The sequence below is a fragment of the Eptesicus fuscus genome, chromosome 18 (assembly GCF_027574615.1).
Source record: "Eptesicus fuscus isolate TK198812 chromosome 18, DD_ASM_mEF_20220401, whole genome shotgun sequence".
NCBI lineage: Eukaryota > Metazoa > Chordata > Mammalia > Chiroptera > Vespertilionidae > Eptesicus > Eptesicus fuscus.
In genome coordinates, this window is record NC_072490.1 from 25,910,028 (window position 1) to 25,931,182 (window position 21,155).

Below are 21,155 nucleotides of genomic sequence, written 5' to 3' on the forward strand. Positions count from 1 at the left end.
GGTTAATTCTAATCACCTTAGTGACTGTTAGGAAGCAGTGTGGTTGACAGAGCAGCAAGGAGTCAGGAGAATGGGCGTCAAAGCCTCATTTTCTGAGATCCTGGGAAAATCCCTTAACTCCTCTGGGTTTCAGCTTCATCTCTCAGATGAGGGTTGGGATTAGATTGCTTGTAATTGCCTCTTCAGCTTGGAGATTTTTAAGTTTAAAGGTGCACTGCCCAAGACAATAGCCATGAGCTCCATGTGACTGCTGAACCCCTGAAATGTGACTAGAGCAATGGAGGACCTGAATTTTAAATTTTATTTTCTTTTAATAAATTTAAATTTAACTTAAAAAATGGATACCCAATTCAGTTATCTGAAGTCTTTTGAGAATGTTTGAAACAACTCAAATATGTGAATGTACTATCAATTTATAAAGTCTAAATATTTGTGATGATAATTTAGCATCCAAATGAAGTTGATGTAAGTGTAAAATACACCCTGGATTTTTAAGACATAGTGTAAAAAAATAGTGTAAAATATTTTATTAATAATTTTTTATGTACACGTTAAAATGAGATTATTTTGTGCACTTAAAAATACTTCTGAGAAGGGGGCCCATGGGTTTCATCAGCTGCTAATGGGGTCCATGGAACAAAAAAGGTTAAGAACCCTTGATCTGAAGGGATTATCAGGATTCTAGAATCTGATCCAGTGTTAATTTAGCCAGAGGTCCTAGGCTGCAGACTGTTAGATCAAAGGCCTGATGCAAATTTCCAATAAAGCTACCGTAACAGTTGCTTCCAAAGCCAGGCCGGGGAAATGCTCACGGATGAAACAGGATAGTCTTTGAATGTATATGAGGTCCTGTTCAGATATGGAGGATTTTTTTTTTTTTTAAATTTCTAGAAGAGGTCCACAAAGTTGAGGAGAAAATCCTACATCCAGACCCTGACACAACTTGCCTAAGAGGTTCAAGTGTAAGCCCCTTAGCTATCAGTGATAACAAGGGATCCAGGACCACACGTTGTTTAAAGAACAGGAGAAACGGCTGGGGAAAAGAACCATTGTTCCTGAGGTTCAGTTGTTTGGGGATATGTGGGTCAGACCATTCTCGTACCATTTCATGACCTATTCTTAAACAGGAGACTACCTGCCCCTGGGGGAGTGAGTGGTACCTGGGGGAGTGCAGGATAGGCAAAAACTCATGCTGGCTTATACCAGGCCTAAGTCCAGACCTATGTCAGCCCTATTCTCTTTTTTCTCTTCTAGTTCCTGGTACCCCAGAGGGGCTGAGATGATTTCTGTTTTCAATATGGGCTCAGGGATGCCCTAGGGACGCCTTGGATGCTCTTGGGGATATAAGGGGAGAAGGACAAAAGTTTGGACCCCATCTCTTAGTCCAGCTTTAGCAAGTTTTCTTAAATTCTATTTTAGATGTTGGGTTTCTGAGTAACATATCATTTGAAAAATTTGAACTTGAAGTTCTGATGAGAAAAAAAAAAGTTAAAACATAAAATGAAATACTGATCTTGCCCAACACTTATCCCCAAATCTTGCATCTGTGAGGATTCAAATTTGCTCCAAGGCCTTAGTGGGTTTGGCAAGATGGAGATACTGTTGATTTTGACAAGTGCAGTTTCAGAGGAATGTTGGGGAGGAAAGTCTGACTGGTTATAGGTAGAGGAACGAAGGGGAGGAGAGATGGAGACAGTGAGTATAGGCAAATTTTTAAATGAATTTTGTTCTAAAGGGAGGTAAAATAAGGGGTAGTGGCTAGGGTAAAGTGGTGTCAAAGGAAAGATTTTAACTTAAACAGAAGATATTATAGGATGTGTTATTTGCTAATAAAAATAAGTTTTCATTAGAAAGGGAAAAAATAGATGAGAGACAGGTGTGATAGTTGGTAGGTCAATGTCCTTGGATGTCCTCCATCCATTCTATCATGAGGGAAGGCTGAGAACATGATGCAGCGCAAGTAGGCTAGCTGAGTTGATGTAAGAAGATGAGAGAGTAGTATATCACTTTCTTTATGCAAATGCAATATCTTGGAATCCAGGATAAAATCACAGAGAAAATGTCAGACATCAGCAATGTTCTACTAAATCTGAAAGAAGTCACAAAGCTAAAAAAGAAATATATTGATGTCATTAAAATGATACATAGAGAAGTTATTATGGTAATATACAGGGCTGGGCAAAAGTAGCTTTATAGTTCCGAATATGATAAAAACTTTGGTTTGCATTTTTCTTAAGAAAACCACAAATAGAATACAAAACAAATCTTTGCTATGAGGTTTTGTGTTGTTGTACTTAACCACCAGGGGACAGAAGTATCTATTATTTTGCTTCAGTTTCATCTATAATTTGGGTACCTTGGGAAGCAAGTTTCTTTTGGACAGTTCTTGTTATCTTCCTAAGAACACAATGTGGGTAAGCCTGATACTCCAGTGAATAAAGTCAATTCCACTGCTGAGTGTCCCCTCTGTCCAGCTAATGTTGCAGACATTGGAGATGTGTCATCTCTAAGCCTCACAATAACCCAGCAGAGATGGGTATCATTATCCCCAGTTTTCAGATGAGGAGAAGGTGAAGTCACTTGTCCAAACTCACACATGCTGTAATGTATTGTCAGAATGGGATGGGTGCTATGGCCAATATCCAGGTGAGAAAGGGCAATCTCCCATTAGCAGGCAAACTGCCTCTCTCCTTACCGACGCCTCCTTGGTGTTAGTCTCTTCTGACGCTGACTTGGCCACCTTCTGAATGATGGGGGCAATGTTGGTGGGACCATATAGTTGGAGCTTCGGAAGGCAGCTCTGATAGGCTTCCACAACTCCTTGAATTCCTAAGGTGAAGTTGGCAAAGATCAATAGTTCAAGAGTCCCCTCAAATAGATTTGTAATCAAACACACACATAGATAAAGCATTAAATTCCCCAAATGTCCTCCTTAACATCACATTTATGTTCTTAAGATAAAAAATACCACACTGCTGCCTCTACTCCCTCTGAAATCATTCTCTTCAACGGCTTAATTAAAAAGCAATCCTTTCTATCAACTTTTCCCTAATGTCCTACTTTACCCATAAGATTTCATTAGATTCTCATAGTGTAATGAAATAGATGTTATGCCCATTTTACAGGTGAAGAAACTGATGCTTAGAGAGGTTACATGATCTGTCCCAGGTTACGCAGCAAATGAATTACAGACTCAGGATTGAAACCCAGGTCTGCCTGGCTCTGAGGGCTGTGCTCAGCCTCTCTAGTTTTTACACTACCTTGTTGACTCTGCTGTAGTGTATACCACCCTATTCCACTTATAGGAGTCATGTGTGACCATCATTCCAGATATTAAAGTCCTTGTGGGCAGGGATTGTGACTTACTCCTTCAAAGATCTTGAGGCAGGTCAGGCATACCAAGTGTGTGATGAATGAGCAAAACTGCTGACACAATTGTCTGCTGGGGACTGTGGTACAGATGAATGACATTCATTATTATGGTCAACTTCTCATTTAAAGGCGGTTTCCATCCTGAGGCCACGTGACCCAAGGAAATAGTAAAGGGTGAGACTCCGCTGGAAGGAACGGCCCCGATAGTGTAGCTTCTCCTAGCATTTTATGACTCTTGCCTGAACATTTGAAGTTATGCCCACGTGCCCACAAGAGTCCCATTACTAATGAATTGTATTCAAATGGCTCCTCTTGGTGTCTGTGCCTATCTTAGCTCTTGCCCATATCCCCTTCTATCCTGAAACAGCACACTGGTCCTGATTTTGGCCAGAGGGATCCACAGAAGGCCCTCCTGAAATGGGGTTCCACAGCCACCATGCATGCAAACCAGATCTTGGGTGTTTTGGATGAGCAAGTTCTGTGTGTTCTGCCCTGATACCCATGCTTCCAACCCACTGAAAATGCTGCATCCTTGTTGCCCTGCCCCAAAGCCTGTCCTTCTAAAGCAAATGTCATATCATTTTGCAGCTTGGTTGTGAAGTCAAGTGACACTCAACAGACACTCTTTATCTATTTTGACTCTTTTTTTTAAAAAAAATGATGTCTTCTTGTGTTTCTTTTTAAATGTTTACTTCACTGATTACTTGTTTCTCTTCTTATTGTTTAAAAAAATCTTTATTGATTTCAGAGAGGAAGGGAGAGGGAAAGAGAGATAGAAACATCAATGATGAGAGGGAATCATTGATTGGCTGCCTCCTGCACATCCCCCACTGGGGATAAAGCCCGCAACCCAGGCATGTACCCTTGGCTGGAATTGAACCTGGGACCCTTCAGTCAGCAGGTTGACGCTCTATCCACTGAGCCAAACCAGCCAGGGCTATTTTGACTCTTGAGTTTTTGCCCAAGATAAGCACGTTGGATTTCTCTTTAAAAAGTAACAGGCAGAAAAATTCTGAGAGTGTGAAACAGGCAAATGTTGGGCATGTATTTTTTTCTGCTTTGGTGAAAAACCATTCTTATAGTTTAAGAATGGGGGAAGTTAGGGATGAGTGGACTCTAAACCATAATAAATTTAGGGTGAGGGATCATGAGAGGGAATAATGGCAGAATGAAGATCAGGTCTCAGAGATTACTATGTGCACACCCAATGACACTGATGTCATATTCTTGGACAGTAAGTGCTGAATTGGTGAAAGAAATTGCTGGATGCTCCACACACCTCACTGGATCTGAATTAACTCTGGTTCAGCCCCCTTCCTCCATGACAATAAGGAGAGAGATATGGACATTTCTACCTATTTCACTATAAAAAAATATCTTATACGTTTCATAGCAACCGGTGAACTTGTCTCTATTTGTTATTTAGGAAGCAGGGAAAATAATTTTAGGATATAATGTATCATAATAGTTGTCATCATCATTTCATCATCATTACTTTGCAGAACTGTGTTGGAGAAATTCCAGCTGGAAATAGTGGAACATGGACCAAAGCCTTTGAGAAGGCTATTTCTGGCACAAAACCATGAAGCTACTTGTTGGAAGTCACTAGGCCGTATCCTTTGCCAACATGCTGAAGGTGTCCAATGATTTTCATGTCCTCCCCTGACTGCCTACTTATACCCTCACAGAGAGGAAGTTGTGGGAAAGAAATACTTGAGGGAAAGTTGGAGAGCAGAGAGAGGGGTATCATCACTGCCTATCAAGTGAATTTCCCCCGGTGTTTTTTGGCCAGAGGAATCCAGAATGGGGATCAACATTCTTGCTGTAAACTCAAGGCCTCTTCTTCATCCTGTCTTTTCCAGCTCTTAGTTTTCTGCTGTCATTATGGCTCTCTGTTGCCTTTAGAGTAGCGTGGTCTATTTAGACCCAGAAAGCCTACTCTTCTGCTGTGGACAATGATCACTGATAGACTGCATCAGAGGAGAGAAACTAAAATGGGAAATGTGCAAACAATAGGGCTGTGAGACACTGGCCTTCTTTCACGTTGTCATTTACCTGCACATTCTGGGTTGTCTTCATTAAAGTTGATTGCGAAGTCATGAGAGACCTAGACACCAATTAAAATTAAAAAGAAGGAAGGAAGGAGAATTACAACTTTAATCCAGGAAGGAGGCCCTGGGCGGAAGAGTCTGCAAACAAATGCCCATTCCATTCATTAGGTGTCAAGCCCCAGGAACCATTTTAGCCTCCACAGAGTCAGTCTGAGATGGGAGGATGAATTCTGAGCTCCCTGTGGAGTTGAGGTGACAGGAAATTTTTCTAGAATCAGATAAATGCTGGCAGGAGGGGAGAATGATGCATATAAAAAATGCCAAGATAAGATTTCAGAAAAAAATGTAACCCCAGAAAGAACTGGCCACAGATTGGAGGCTTAGATTGGGCTGAGCACTGCTTGGACTCAATGATTTTTAAAAAAGGTAACTCATCACCCTGTTTGCTCAAAGTGGTGATGGTTACAATAGCTCCCGCTAAGCTGTTGACATTTAAAAACTCATTCTAACATACTATGCAGAGCTATAGGACAGCAGGATTTGCCCATATATGCAGGTAAAAGAGACTCTACTTTTGGAAAAGTGATAAAATCACGTATCTTGTAATATTCCAACACAGATTCCTCTAGCTGCCAGGACCTATCACAAGGTGGTATGTTTACTTCTTTCTTTCTAAAATCTGGTAAAAACAGGAGGACTGTCCTGGCACCTGGACATTATGGGATCATTTGGGATTTTACAGAGACTCCCATTTCAAATGTTATTTCTTAGCCCTGGCTCTCTCAGGGGCTAGAAAATGGTCATTAGTTCTTGTGTTAAAAGACCCCTCTTCTCCTTGTGGGAGGTCAGAACCGATGCTGTTGGTGCCTGGCCCACATTCCCCTGCCCTTGGCTCTTCCAGGCAAGTCAGCTGACTTCCACCCCTTTTACTGGCTTTATTTAAGTTTTCTCGGGTCTCCAGAGCCTGCTTTCTAAAAATTTAATATATTTTTATTGATTTCAGAGAGGAAGGGAGAGGAAGAGGGAGCTAGGAACATCAATGATGAGACAGAATCACTGATTGGCGGCCTCCTGCACACCCCTCACTGGAGATCGAGCCTGCAGCCCAGGCGTGTGCCTGACCGGGAATTGAACTTTGACCTCCTGGTTCATAGGTAGACCGATACTCAACCACTGGGCCACACCAGCTGGGCTCCAGAGCCTGCTTTTGGAAGGCTAAAGGTGTTGGGGAATTAATGTCGCTTGCGAGCAGCCCTTCCTTAGTGCTGAAAGGACATGGTGTATCAGTACCCAGCCCACTTATCCTCGGGGTCTGTGTGTGCTCCATAGTATCTTTCAGGGTCCCCAGCAAGATTCAGCTCCACCGCCCACAGAGCTAACTGACTTGTTAGGATACCCTATGTCCACTTCCTCTCACTTCCTCATTCTCTATTGAGGTTTCTTCCACCTCGCAAATAATTGCATCCAAGACCTCCTGTCTCAAGGTCTATTCTAGGGAGACTGCAGGCAAGCTCTGAGGTTTTTCCCAAAGAAGTAAATCTCTGCGATGTTATAAACTCGCTGGGGGCAAACGAGCTGCTGAGACCATTAGTGTCTGTTGGGGCAGAGGGAAAGTTAGGCCTGGAGCAGAGTGAGGAGATGTGAGGGAAGCTTGTTAGGACAGCAGGAAGAATAAGTTGGCTGACAGGCATGGTGAGGGTAAGGACTTCAAGAAACATCAAAAAGGATAAGTTACACCAGGATGGGGACCAGGCAGATGTCATGGATGAGAAAAGGAAGGCCTGGAACAAGGTGTTCTCAGTCCTACTGGACCAGCTGAGACCAGAAGACTACCAGGTGGGGATGCGGTGGGGGATGCTCAAGCATCTCTTGGTAGTAGGACTGGTGGTTGTTGATGAGCATTCCAGTCTCGAGGTGCAACAGCTCAACACCCACCTGACCACATTCCGGAGCTGATATCCAACCTGAAGGGGACTGTATCTCCTCAGCTCTGCCTAATTCTGGTTGTATAATCTCTCTCTCTTTAAAATTTAAATTTTTTTAAATTTTTTATTGTTTAAAGTATTACATAAGTCTCCTCCCCCCACCCCCCATTGTGGTTGTATAATCTCTTAATCTTAGTCTTTCCAGGCCTTTTAATGTTTCCAAAGAAACCAGAAATCTGACATTTTATATGAAATTGCCTAAATCTTAAAAAACATTTGTGTGTCAAAAACTTGTATGCACATATACATACTAGAGGCCCAGTGTATGAATTCTTGCACAGGTGGGGTTCCTAGGCCTGGCCGGCGATTGGCCAATCAGGGCCAGGCTGATCGGGGCCTGCTGGCCCAGGGGGAGGGACGGGCCTCAGGAGGTTGGCCATGGCCCCAAGGAGGGAGTTGGCCCTTGGCCTCCCTGGGAAAGGGGCTGCATCCACCACCACCCATTCCCAGTTCCCTATCCCAGCCCAGGACCCGAAGACCCCGGTGGGGTTGGGAGAGGAGGCAATGGTTGCTGGGCCAGGTGCGGAAGGAACGGATGCCGGATGCCGACACTGCCGGCCATGGGAGGTTGGCTATAGGAGCACACTGACCACCAGGGGCATCTCCTGCATTGAGCGTCTGCCCCCTGGTGGTCAGTGCGTGTCATATCGACTGGTCGACCAGTTGTTCCGGTCATTCTATCATAAAGGTCGCTTAAGCTTTTATATATAGAGATATGCACAACCCATGGACACAGACAATAGGGTGGTAAAGGCCTGGGGCAGAGGGTAGGAGGCAGGGGTGGGCTAGAAGGAGTCAATAGGGGAAAAATGGGGACATATGTAATACTTTCAACAATAAATATTTAAAAGTTAAAAAAAAAATTGTGTGTCAACTATCATACATTTGTGGCCCGAATAATATCTACAGGCCACCAGTCGACAACTCCTATTCTGTATTCTTTCTCCCCGTGTGCTCTATTTCCAACAAATGCTTCTAGAATTCTGTAGGCATCCCCAGCAGGGAGGCCCGGGGGGAATACGGGGAATACAAGGCAGACAAGGAGGAGAGGTCAGGGACCCACCATTCCATCCACTGTTCTCTCAGCAGTCACAGGGAGAGGGATTCTCTCTTTCAAAAAGGGCACAGAAGGGGAAGGGCCTTGGTCTGACAGCTCTGGTGTGGGAGTAAATGTTGCCATCTGACTCCTGCCATGCAACTCAGATACAGCCAGTAAAAGAGAAGTTGATGCCTGGACAGTGTTGCCTGCACTTAACTTGGACCTCAGAGGCCTGGATGAGGCTGGGGTGGGAACTCTGCTGCCCCTCCAAGACCCTCCCACCTGGGGAGTTGAATTCTCTGTGGAATGTCCCACAGGAGCATCTGGTATACCACAGTAGGGTGCACATCTCTCTCTGCACAATCTTTGCCTTCTTTGAGTCATGGAAATAAGTATTAAAACCAAATCAGTATGGTGGTTGTGGGGGTTGGGGTTGGGGGTGGAAGAGGGTATGGCGGGGGGATAAGTGGTGATGGGAAAAAATAAAATAAAGAGGAAAACAAAACAAAACAAAATATCCTAAAAACAACAAAACCAAATAGGATTCCAATGCCCTCATAGGAAGCTTTTAGTTTCTCAATTCTCTAAGCCAGAGTGGTTCTATCTTAGGACTTCTCTGTGTCTCTCACACAAGACTGGTGTTCAGAGAGCTAGGATGAGCGGGTCTGTGGACTTCATTGTCATGGACTTCCTCAGTTGGTTTTATCAATAGGATCTTTCTCTAGAGGATAGCTGAATAGATAGGTTTTGAGCCGCCAAAGATCAACATCCTGAGTGTTTTCTCCGTCTCTGACCATATCTGTAAGAAGCTAAGCAATAAATGCTTTTATTTGGACCTCTAAGAAGAACAATCAGAATACCAGGAGATTGGGTTTTATCAAAAGACAGGGCCTGAGGACCTAATCTCGTGGGTTCTGAAGACCATTTCTGAGTCTTTGGGGCTTAGTTACATAATTATATCAAGGGCCAAAGAACAGAGACTCCTGGGAAGGAAACTCAAATTATTCAATTATTCTTTGGCGACAGCAAAGCATCTCTACTCACTCACCGTGTACTCTGGGGGTATCCTGGCACCAAATCCAAAGGCTGGGAACATTTTGTCACTGAAATAAAGAAAAGAAGTTGCTTTATTTATCATCTAATGAGGAAGAAAAACATGAACCTGCATTACCTCGTTTGGGTATGCCAGGTGCTGACTCATGCTTCTTGATTAACTGTGGCGATAGGCAATAGCTTGGATAATTAAAATCAAGGAATAATCCTCAGAGTTCATTCCAGTCATTAGTCTGCAACTTCTTCCTTACTTTTTGCTAGATTTGATACCAAGGAATAAAATGGCCCCAGATTTCCTCCCCTCCCCTCCCCCAGTATTCTGTTTCCTTTGAAAAGATCATGAACTAGGTAACTCCTATGGTTGATTGCTAGATATATGCTATCTTTTTAAATCCTTTTAGGGAGAGATTATTATTCCAGTGGGGAAATGCCTTGGGAAGTGAAATCCAAGATCCTGCTGCTAGTTAGAGCCAGGGTTCAAATTCAGACAAGCCTGAATCCACAGGGCTATTAAAAAGCAATAGAAAGCTTGACAGAAATTGGTTGCATCGACAGAACTCATTGTATCCACTTCTTTATCTCATACAAGCAGCAATAAATTGTTTACATGTCTTTTCTTGTCTCCTGCATTCAAAGGAATGCTTTTTTTGTATTCATATCTTTATATTTCTACTGCCTCCCTCCCTCAGATTGCCCTTGCCCCTACCTTCAGGATAATGCTTGTCATAGATTGTGTGCTCAATAAATATTTAATGATGAGATAGTGCATGAATTGAATTATTAAGATGTGGCCATATAAAAAAGAAAAAAATCCTTGTGAAAACCTATGAGAGTCACATATATGTCTTTTGGCTTGGTTTCTCTTATACAACTTGAAATTTCTCCCAATTTATTCATTCGTGTATGTGATATCTTAACTCTTAACTATGCTAGGCAATACATGTACTTATTTAATTCTCAAGCAACCCTTGAAGTTTCACCTACTTAATATTACCATTTTACAGATGAATAAACTGAGTCTCAGAAAGACTAAGAAAGTCTTGGAAACCCTAAGGTGCTTCTCAGGGAGAACTATGTGATTCGAAAGACCATAGTTTTTCTATTACACCATTATAATGTAACTAGAGGCCTGGTGCATGAAATTCGTGCACGGGGTGGGGGTGTCCCTCAACCCAGCCTGCACCCTCTCCAATCTGGGACCCCCGTTTAACGGGCAGTCGGACATCCCTCTCACAATCCAGGACTGCTGGCTCCCAACTGCTCGCCTGCCTGCCTTCCTGATTGCCACTAACTGCTTCTGCCTGCCAGCCTGATCATCCCCTAACCATTCCGCTGCCAGCCTGATTGATGCCTAACTGCTCCCCTGCCAGCCTGTTTGCCCCCAACTTCCCTCCTCTGCCAGCCTGGTCACCCCTAACTGCCCTCACCTGCAGGGTTGATCGCCCCCAACTGCCCTCCCTTGCAGGCCTGGTCCCTCTCAACTGCCCTCCCTTGCAGGCCTGGTGCCTACCAACTGCCCCCCACCCCCCTGCTTGCCTGATCGCCCACAACTGCCATCCCTTGCAGGCCTGTTCCCTCCCAACTGCCCTCCCCTGCTGGCCATCTTGTGGTGGCCATCTTGTGTCCACATGGGGGCAGGATCTTTGACCACATGCGGGCAGCCATCTTGTGTGTTGGAGTGATGGTCAATCTGCATATTACTCTTTTATTAGATAGGATGGTTATATACAGCATTAAATATGATTTCCTTCTGTCACTTCCAGCAACAAGCCTCTCTTCCCCCACCAGACAACAAATAAGACTATCCTTAGGCAAGTTTTGTGCTGTCAGAGGATTGTTGCAGCTTATTGCTCTTGTCAGAGGGCATATCCTTCTCATGGCATTTACCTCTCACTTTCTTTCCCATTAAAAACACAACAGATTCCTTCTTGGAACAATTCCTTTTTGTCTCAGTTCCTTGAAGTTGAAAAGAAAAGAAAATCCAAGATAGTTCTCACTGTCCCAGGGCATCTCCGTAAGCAAAAGGGACCCTCCTAGCCCCTGAGGCTGATTGAGAAGTCAGATTCTCATCCATCCCCTGTCTGATTTAAAGATAATTAGTAGCCAATAATGGCTTTGATAAAATTTTACCAAAACACAGCCAATTTGATCAAATTTGGGGATTTTGATCAAGGAAGCCAGAATTCTATGAAATTGAAGTCTAAATTCTCTGGGAAATCACCAACTCCTCTTTTTCCTCACTGTTGTGTAGATATGAGCTTTGTGGGACCTTGCATTTAGTGTGTATTAGAAAAGGTATTAATGCTGATAAATAAAAATTCACAACAGCTTATAAAGGATTAGCCACAGCTTTGAGGAAAAAAAAATACTTCTGGTCCTTGGAAATACTTTGCTTCAGCAATTCATCGTTAACCACAACAAGGGCGAGGAGGTGTGGGAAGGAATCTGTCCGGGAATTTCAGAGGTATTTTCTAGGTAAGTCTGGAAGAAAGCTTTCCTGGATGGAGGATGGATCCTGGTTCTTCAAACTCAGAGATGGTTCAGAGTCAAAACAGAGAAACCTAGGGGGCAACACACCCTTTATTTTCTTCTTTAATGAGTTTAGGAGGGGTGTGACCCAATATTTCATCCATTTCTTTTTCTTTTGTTTTTGTTAATCCTCGGCTGAGGATATTTTTGCATTGATTTTTAGAGAGAGTAGAAGGGAGGGAGAGAGACAGAGAGAGAGAGAGAGAAACAGCGATGTGAGATGTGAGACACATTGATTGGTTGCTTCCCAAATATGCAGACAGGGCTGGGGATTAAGCCTGCAACCGAGGTACATGCCCTTGACTGGAATTGAACCTGCAACCCTTCAGTCCATGGGCTGACACTCTATCCACCGAACCAAACTGGCCAGGGCTTCTTCCATTTCTAATCACCAAACCAGCGTTCTAGCCTTAATGATATTCCTTTATACCTTCTAAGCCACCCATGGGAATGTGAAGTTTGCTGAGCATGATGTATTGTTATGTAACTGAGTTTGAAGAGTAGGGAGGAAGAAAAAATGCCTGGCCTACAAGAGAAATAATTAATGAGCCAGGAGTACAACAATTCTCTGAAGTTAGCCATCACAAAGACTCTAGCTAATAAACACACTAAAGGAAAAATTTCAAGCCTACGCACAATGGATCTGAATATTGCTCTTCCAGATCAGAAGTAAAAACTAGGCATAGAGGAGTCTTATGTAAGAGGCAAGAGAAGGCAAGTTGCGCACACAAGTGAGCATCAGCAGGCCAGCCTGTCAAAGAACTCGAGCCCTGGCTGGTGTGGCTCAGTTGGTTGGGTGTCGCGCTGTGCATTAGGGGGTTGATGGTTTGATTCCAGGTTCCTCTCTCTCTAAAAATCAATTTTTAAAATATTAAAGAGCCCTAATCGGTTTGGCTCAGTGGATAGAGCGTCAGCCTGCGGACTCAAGGGTCCCAGGTTCGATTCCAGTCAAGGGCATGTACCTTGGTTGCGGGCACATCCCCAGTGGGGAGTGTGCAGGAGGCAGCGATCGATGTTTCTCTCTCATCGATGTTTCTAACTTTCTGTCCCTCTCCTTTCCTCTCTGTATAAAAACCAATAAAATATATTAAAAAATAATAAAATATTAAAGAAAAAGAACTCCAGATTGGATTCACTCAGTACTGAGTGAAGGGGGCCATTTAGCAAGTATTGGGAAAATGATTGGTGAAACCTGACAATACGGAAAATTCAGGGGCATATCATCACATTGGTAAAGGCAATATTTCTTACTATTGGAATAAAATAGCACAAAATGCACTAAAAGAGCCTATGGTCTTCAATGTTAATGGGCCTGCTGTCCTGAACTTCCAAGGGAATGGCCATGGTCTCCAGATGGAAGATTCATTCTCAACCACCATTTTCACCCTCCCTGTTAGGAAGGCTTTGAGACAAAGGAAAGAGGTTAATAAAAATAAAGAGAAATTATTGCATGCATGAGAAAATGGAGATAAACTCAGAGCAAAATGGCATTTCAGAACACCTAGACATTTAATAAAATAGTGGTTTTAAAACTGGAGTACATGGGAAGGCGAAAATGCAAAGTCCTACTGTGGATATGAGAATTTTTCTTTTTTTTTTTCTTTTAAGGAAATCAGTGTTCAGTTTCTCAACTTCCCTATGTATTCTTTGCTGAAATTATTCTGGGAAAACCTGTGATGGAAAGACCTATTCTCCACTCCCACCTTCCCTTCCTTTCCCTTTCATAATTACACTTCTCCTTCACCCATTCTGAAATTTTAACCACCACAGTGCCTTGCTCCAGGCTCTGTGGTGGTGAAGATTCAGAATGTAAAAACTCTACAGGAACAATTCTAAATGAAAAGGATTCACTAGGAAACAAATCCTTTTGCAAGTCAGGTAGTTGCCAATTTTTGCTTTAAAAAAATTGTAAGAGGTGCTGATGCCAGATGGTAGGTGGTTAAAAATGTATTTTGATAATAGACCATTATATGATTTTTAAAAAATATACATTTTATTAATTTTTTTACAGAGAGGAAGGAAGAGGGATAGAGAGTTAGAAACATCCATGAGAGAGAAACATCAATCAGCTGCCTCCTGTATACCCCCTACTGGGGATGTGCCCACAACCAAGGTACATGCCCTTGACTGGAATCGAACCTGGGACCCTTCAGTCTGCAGGCCAATGCTCTATCCACTGAACCAAACCGGTTAGGGTGATTTTTGATATATAACTTAGAATTGAATAGTACTTCTAGTAAAACTCTTTCCATTACCACATACTTATTTTTAAGAACAAGTTTCCTTAGCATTCACATTAATAAAACAAAATTTGGATTAAAATTGACGCTAGATTTTCCCATTCTAGTAATAATAGTAATGGTATTCATCTTCAGATTAGTAAACTAATGAAAAAAACCCCAATCTGTTCCATTAAGAGTTTTTATAGGCAATACTTAGATATTAAAATTTGTAATATATTGATGTTCTTTTGATGAATTGTGCACTAATAATGATTATAGTAAAAACTCAACTAGAAGATGTTTTTAAATATTTAGAATATTTTCATCACAGGAAATTTTAAAACTTATATTCATATATTTATGATAGAAATGTATGATATAGGGATCAAGAAAAGAATTTCAAAACAAAATTTGGGGTACATTATGATGAATTCTGTGGAGGAAGGGAATGGAAATATGAGTTCACGAGAAAGTAAGAACAAGATTCTCAAGTCAAAATGGAAAGCTTGTTCATGCATTTTTAAAATGGATGATGGTGGGTATCAAATAGCTATGGCATTTAGATTCTCCTGGACACATTCACAAAGTTACATAAGAATTTTATTTTAAATGTCCATATTTATAATACACTAGAACTTTCATTCTTTGTCACTATTTAAACTCATGATGGAAAACATTAGATTTCATTGTAAATATGTGTGAAGGTGATGTATTTTTATAAAATTCTTTTTTTAGAGGTATACAAGCCAATTTTTTAAAGGTCATTGGTCCAAAGTTACCTTTATATTTGACACACTAGTTCTTTTCCCTGCTGTGTATGGTTTATTTTTTTTAAAATAAATTGAGTATTAAAGATAATAGCCTCTATTATTTATTGAGTATTTATAACAGGCAGAACCTGTGCTAGCTGCTTTATTTATTTATTCTTTTTGCTAACTGAATTTATTTTTTAAAATCTTATTTTCTAATTAGAGTTGACATTTGACATTATTTTATATTAGTTTCAGGTGTACAGCATAGTGGTTAGACAATTGTATAACTTACAGTCCCCATGATAATTCAAGTACTCACCTAGCACCATAAACAGTTATTTCAATATTACTGACTATATTCCCTATGCAGAACTTCACATCTCTGTGCTAGCTAATGACTTAATATCTAATCCTTACAACTGCTCTGCAAGGGAAGTTAGATAAATCTTTAATTTGCAATCAAGGAAACCAAGGCCTGGGGAATGTCAACCTAAGGAGAACAGAGGCAGCAGAGCTGGGGTCTGAGCCCAGGTCCACCTGTCACCAGGACCCAATGCTCTTCCTATCACTTCTGTTGACTACCCTTCCCAGGAAGCTTGGTCTGGTCTAATGACTCAGAATAACAAGAGTAAGTCCATCCACGTTCTAAAAGCAACAAAGGACAGAATTAGCAGAATTCACCATCCCCAGGAGGCCCTCCTTGACCACCTTCCCACAGAAGCAAGAGCTAACCCTGCCCTCCTCATGCATTCCCCATTCTTACACGGGACAGAGCTGCTCTGGCCACGCTGGGCTAGGATTTATTTACATGCCTTTCTCTCCCATGAGATTGTGAACCACTTGGGGGAAAACTGGTCTTCTATTAATTTCTGTCTGTCTTTATGGCCCCACCTGAGGTGCCTGCACCTAGAAGGTCCTGCACTGGCTCTTAGCCATGTCAGTGGACCCATCTCTCCTGACCGAACTCTGGGTCTCAACTCTGGATACCCATTAGAATGAAAACTCCTGATTCCCCAGGATGCACACCTGCCTAACTAAATCAGAGTCTCTGGGGTAGAGCGAAGGCATCAGCATATTTTAAAACTTCCCGAGTGGTCCCAGCATGCGGCCACGGTGAGAAGCACTGACTGGTGTTGGTAGGATGGAAAAGGTATCACTGTGGTCGTAATCCGCCTTCTGATTTTTACGACTGTCCTCCACACTCAAAACCCGCTCAGATTGGCTTTTAGTTCTAACCTTGCCTCCTCGTACTGCACCCAGCACATCGTGGAAGAAGCCTGCTGCCTCGATTTCTGATGTCCTTGTCTCATTCTGGGGCGGCCACATCTATAGAATGGCAGTCTGTACTTCCAAGCAATGCATTCAGTGTCTATACTCTCTTGATGGCAGATAGACCAGCCTTCTTAATAGAAAATATTGCAGGGGTCAAAGGCACATCTCAATGGGTCCAAGGGGTGGATATCATCTTGGCCTTGAGCAGTTGGAGGAGACCAGGTTGTTGATAGGAAATGGGCAAGTGCTACAACCAACTGGGAATATATGAGCTGTGCATGTGTGTATGCATGTGCGTGTGCACACACACGTGTGTGAATGTGTGTCTGTGCATTTGTGTACGTGTGCCTGTGTACATCTGCATGCGTGCGCCTGTGTGCATGTGTGTGCTTGTGTTTGTGGAGTCACCTAGGAGAGAATGAGTGGTGGTGTCTTCCAGGGGCGCAGACACAGAACAGGCTGGCAGGATTGCCTTCTGGGTTTGAGGACCAGATTTCTGGAAGGAGCTGTCCCTCAAGGCCACCCCGAGAAGAGCCTTCACAATCTCTGGAGCTGTTCTACTTCACGGATCACCTCGTAAGGACCTGTTAGCAATGACTGTACAAGACAGAAAGAAACCCCTTGGCTGTCAGAGGCTGGCAAGAATTTCTAAGGCTCCTGGGGATTAAAAACCTCTGTGTCGCTGCAGGAGGGGGAACAGTGCCTTCTGTCAGTTTTTGTGCAAGTGTTTCTTTTTGAGCATCAACCCCACTGACTTTGATGTGAGAAAAAAAATAATTCCAAAGCCCAGACTTGAAATTCCCTGACTCTGCCTGTCTACTGCCTATCCACCCACACAAAGGAGAAACTGCGGGCACTTGTCAGTTTTCAAGGGAGCAGCTTGCTTTACACAGTCTGCTAGGGAGTCTTTGCAAAGAGTGCCCAGGCTTTTCAATCCTCCTTTTCTTCCTTAGGTGTTCGTTCATTTTTATGCCGAGCTGACACATACATATGCATATATATGTGATCCACTAAGTCGAAGAAAGCCGATTTTCTTGGCCAGTTGGGGCCCATAACTTAAGTATTATCCTATTAAGGTGTTAAAGAGAATCACGATTTTTCACATAACCCCTAAGGTGCCATATCTTATTTTTGTTCTGATTCTGTTATTTTGAAGGAATGCAAAATGCTCCCCAGACTCTGTCTGGCTCACGTGATAAAGGGGTAACAGCTCTAAAAGATGTGCGGGTCACTCCAATTAGAGTCTCCACATCTGGCCTGCAAGGCGATCAAGGAAACAGAGAGGTTTAGCATCTTGTTCCAGATCACCCAGCAAGACTGCCAGGGACCACAGAGAGAGTGCTGGCCGGCAGCATCTTATTTCCAGACAACCCACCAACCTCCTCTTTGTAATTCATTTTTATACAACCTTCTCCCCTGCTGAGTCCGAGTCAGCTCTGTTATTAGCACCTGTTGTTTGAAACATGTATCAAATGCATTTATCTACTTTATTTCTTTTATAAACATCTCAAGAATTTAAAAGTTATTAATATTCCTGAAGATATTTCCTCCCTTTCTCCTTATCTTTTATGTACATACTAGAGGCCCGGTGCACGGATTTGTGTACTGGTGGGGGGAGGGGGGTGCGGTGTCCCTCAGCCTGGCCTGTGGGGATCAGTGGATCTCTGTGCCACCACAGCCCAGCCTTACCCTCCAGCTCTTTGGGCTCCAGCCCACTGTCCGCGTCAATCCCGCACAGCACAAAGTAGTGTGTGAAGCGGCAGGTGGCCGGGAGGAGCCTGAGCCCAGGCCAGGCCCCACTGCGCCTGCTACCACCACAGCTCCAGCACATAGAGGGAGTGTCTGCGGGAGAGGCTTGCCCCGCCACAGCTGCGCTCGCCAGCAGTAAGCCCGAAGTCTGGCTCCCTTCTGTCAACTGAGTGGTGCTTCCGCTGTGGGAGTGTACTGACCACCAGGGGGCAGCTCCTGCATTGAGCATCTGCCCCCTGGTGGTCAGTGTGTGTCATAGCTACCAGCCGGTAGTCCGGTCGCTTAGGCTTTTATACATATAGATTATTATCCTAGATTATTTGTGTATGTTGAGAGAAAGTGACAGAGAGAGACAGAAAGAAGGGTGAGAATTACTGTTTTGGTGTGCTGAGTATGTTTAGGAAGTTCCTGACAGTGGAGATGCAATTTCTCAGCTGTCTTTCTTTTTTTTTGTAGAAATCTCCATATGCTATGAACCTCTTTAGGGATCCTCCCTGTATTTGGGCCTTATAAGGAAATCAGAGCTGAAATTCAAGTTATCTTCACACTCCCTATCTCAAGATTAAATATAAAAAGTATCACTGCAATAAGGTTATGTAAATGCTGTTGCCCTCTGTTCTAGATGTTTAGGAGGGGAAGTGTCAGCAAGAGCCCACATATTTAAAGCTCTTTCTTTTTATTTTTTTAAAAATTGATTTCAGAGACAGGAAGGGGAGAGAGAGATAGAAACATCAATGATGAGAGGGAATCATGCTCCCTACTGAGGATGGAGCCTGCAACCTGGGCATGTGTCCTGACTGAGAATCGAGTACCACTGAACAACACCAGCTGGGCTGTTTAAAGCTCTCTGATTTTATTGGACTGTCCATTCATTACCAACCCCCCCCCCCCGTCACGCCCATCTGAGTTACTGGCAATGATCGTGCGGAATCCGGAGACTCGCCTGCAGGAAGGACACTGGTGGAGCCTGTCCCATTACCTGCCCTATTGGTTTTTGACTTGTGCCATTTTCTACGGTACCTGCACTCATAGTTTTTTTAAAATATGGTTATCATTAATTATGAGACTAGACAGAACAGAAATCATGCTACCCCCTAAATTTTCTCTGAAATTGGAGGATAGAATTGCTTTCATTATTTTCCTGGCTTAAAAGGTCAGTCATTTAGTTGCTGCTCATTATTAACTAGGTTTGTTTTATAATCACAATGGGGAGTCACCTGGGATTTACCCAAATTTATATTTACATTGGTTCTACTTCAAAAAGCCTTCTTGAACAAACACATGGACAACTTCATCTCAACCTGAAAATACCAGAAATGCGGAATAAATGCAATTTAATGTTATTTATGTAAGTAATTTCTTATAGGGAATTATCTTAGTGGGAAAGGTCAGTATTTACCATCAAGTAAAAATAAATATAATATTCATCTGATCTCAAAACAATGTTTCCTACAACACACACACACTTGACGGGCACATATTCGTGTATGTGGCCAGATGTATACCCTCTGCTAAAGTTACCGATATCTTTAGAGGTCAGTGAAATACAGTGATTGTGAGCTTAAGCTATGGAGTGAGATAAATCTGGGCTCAAGTCCTGCCTCTGGCTGTGGGACAGTGCACAGGCGACTCAATCTCCTTCAACAATTTCCCTTTTCTGTTAGGTAATACCTACTACATAGCGGCTAATATGAGGACTAGATGCAATAATGTCCAATAAACGGGTGCTTTTCAAGCTCGAAAGTGCACTCAAATCACCTGGCTATCTTGCTAAAATGCAGATCCTGATTCAGTAGACCTGAAATGGGGTTTGAGCATCTAAGCTCCAAGGTGATGCTGCTAGTTCACGGGCTGAACTTTGAGGAGCAAGGCACGTATTAAAACTTTGGGAAACCAACATTGCTGTCCAGTGGTTTTGCAAACCAATGAAAGAAATGTGAGAAAAATAATATTTTTTCAATAACTAAGGTGAACATGGCACGGACTTAGTTCCTCTAAGTTTGGGGCAAGGTTTTATTCTGTCCCTGCATGAGTCTCTGTGTGATGAGTTGCTAGATTTAATTTTCATTCTTCTGCCAAGGATCAGCCAGGGGTCCTCAGAACCCACAGAGAGATGACAAGGCCGGAGCCGACCAAAAGTCTCGTACCTGTCATAGTCTTGGCAAATCTCCCCTACAGCCACCAAGGCCTTCAGGTACTCGTTGGGCTGGTAAGGGTGGATGTAGTGCAGGGAACAGCTGTTCCTGGGGTCCCCGTTGGAGGCAGTGAAGTCTATAGCTACCTGGAAGAGAAAACAGGAGAATGGGTAGGTTTAAAGTGAATGCACATCAGAGGAATTGTGATCAGCTACAGAGGGACATGGCCTGTGATGGGAAAAAAAAAAAGTAGCATGTTATATACCTTGTCAATGAGAGTTAGAGAAAAAAATTAATTAGGTTAAAAACTCGCGTTGAGGCCATTTCAAAACTGAACTTGAGATTGACATATAGGTCAGAAAGACCAGCTGCGGCTGATCCCTGTCACCAGGCAGCAAGGGCAGACTATCCTAATTCCCTAAGGAAGGACTTCTATGCTCTCTGGTAGGGCAATGCCATCTCTGAGCCATAATTAAAATCCCTTGGAACCAAATTCTGTGTGAAAGATGTGGTTTATCTAAGGAAGCCATTGTCATATTTTCATGAATGGCCCATTGCCGAGAGATGTGCTGAAATGGTTATAATACATTTTCTACAAGACGCAACGCTGTGTAAGGCATCCAGCTTTAACTCCCATTCATGGGAGAGCTGCTGCCTACAACAGAGAAGATGCCTGAATGTCATGGCATTGTGAGTGGGAAATGGAGAAGGGAAGTCTGTCTTGCCACCAAGTAGTCAATACCCTTGGACTTCTTAAATTTTTTCTGACCACCAACATCAGTATCATTTAAATAAAAATGGACTCACCCAATACTTTATAGCAAGAATTAAAAATGCTTAAGCCTTGAGGGTGCGGAACTGCGAAGGAACATTCCTTTTGATTTCCAACATCATCACTGTTTAATAAATGTGAACCCAGCAAACACCTTTCTAAACAATTGGGGTCTGGACAGGGAGGGAGGGATTAAACTGAAAAGTTATAGCGGAAGAGAGAAA

At 42.9% G+C, this 21,155-nt stretch overlaps 1 protein-coding gene across 1 annotated transcript in view; it reads right to left on the reverse strand.

Moving 5' to 3' along the window:
• CPNE4 (copine 4) overlaps positions 1-21,155 on the reverse strand; it is a 291,785-nt gene that overhangs the window by 6,860 nt on the left and 263,770 nt on the right. Inside the window, exons 11-14 of the mRNA XM_054729573.1 lie at positions 20,172-20,305; positions 9,496-9,550; positions 5,428-5,479; positions 2,696-2,829 (exon numbers count right to left, since the gene is read on the reverse strand). Coding sequence (XP_054585548.1) covers positions 2,696-2,829; positions 5,428-5,479; positions 9,496-9,550; positions 20,172-20,305 — 375 coding nt within the window. The remainder of the gene's footprint in view (positions 1-2,695; positions 2,830-5,427; positions 5,480-9,495; positions 9,551-20,171; positions 20,306-21,155) is intronic.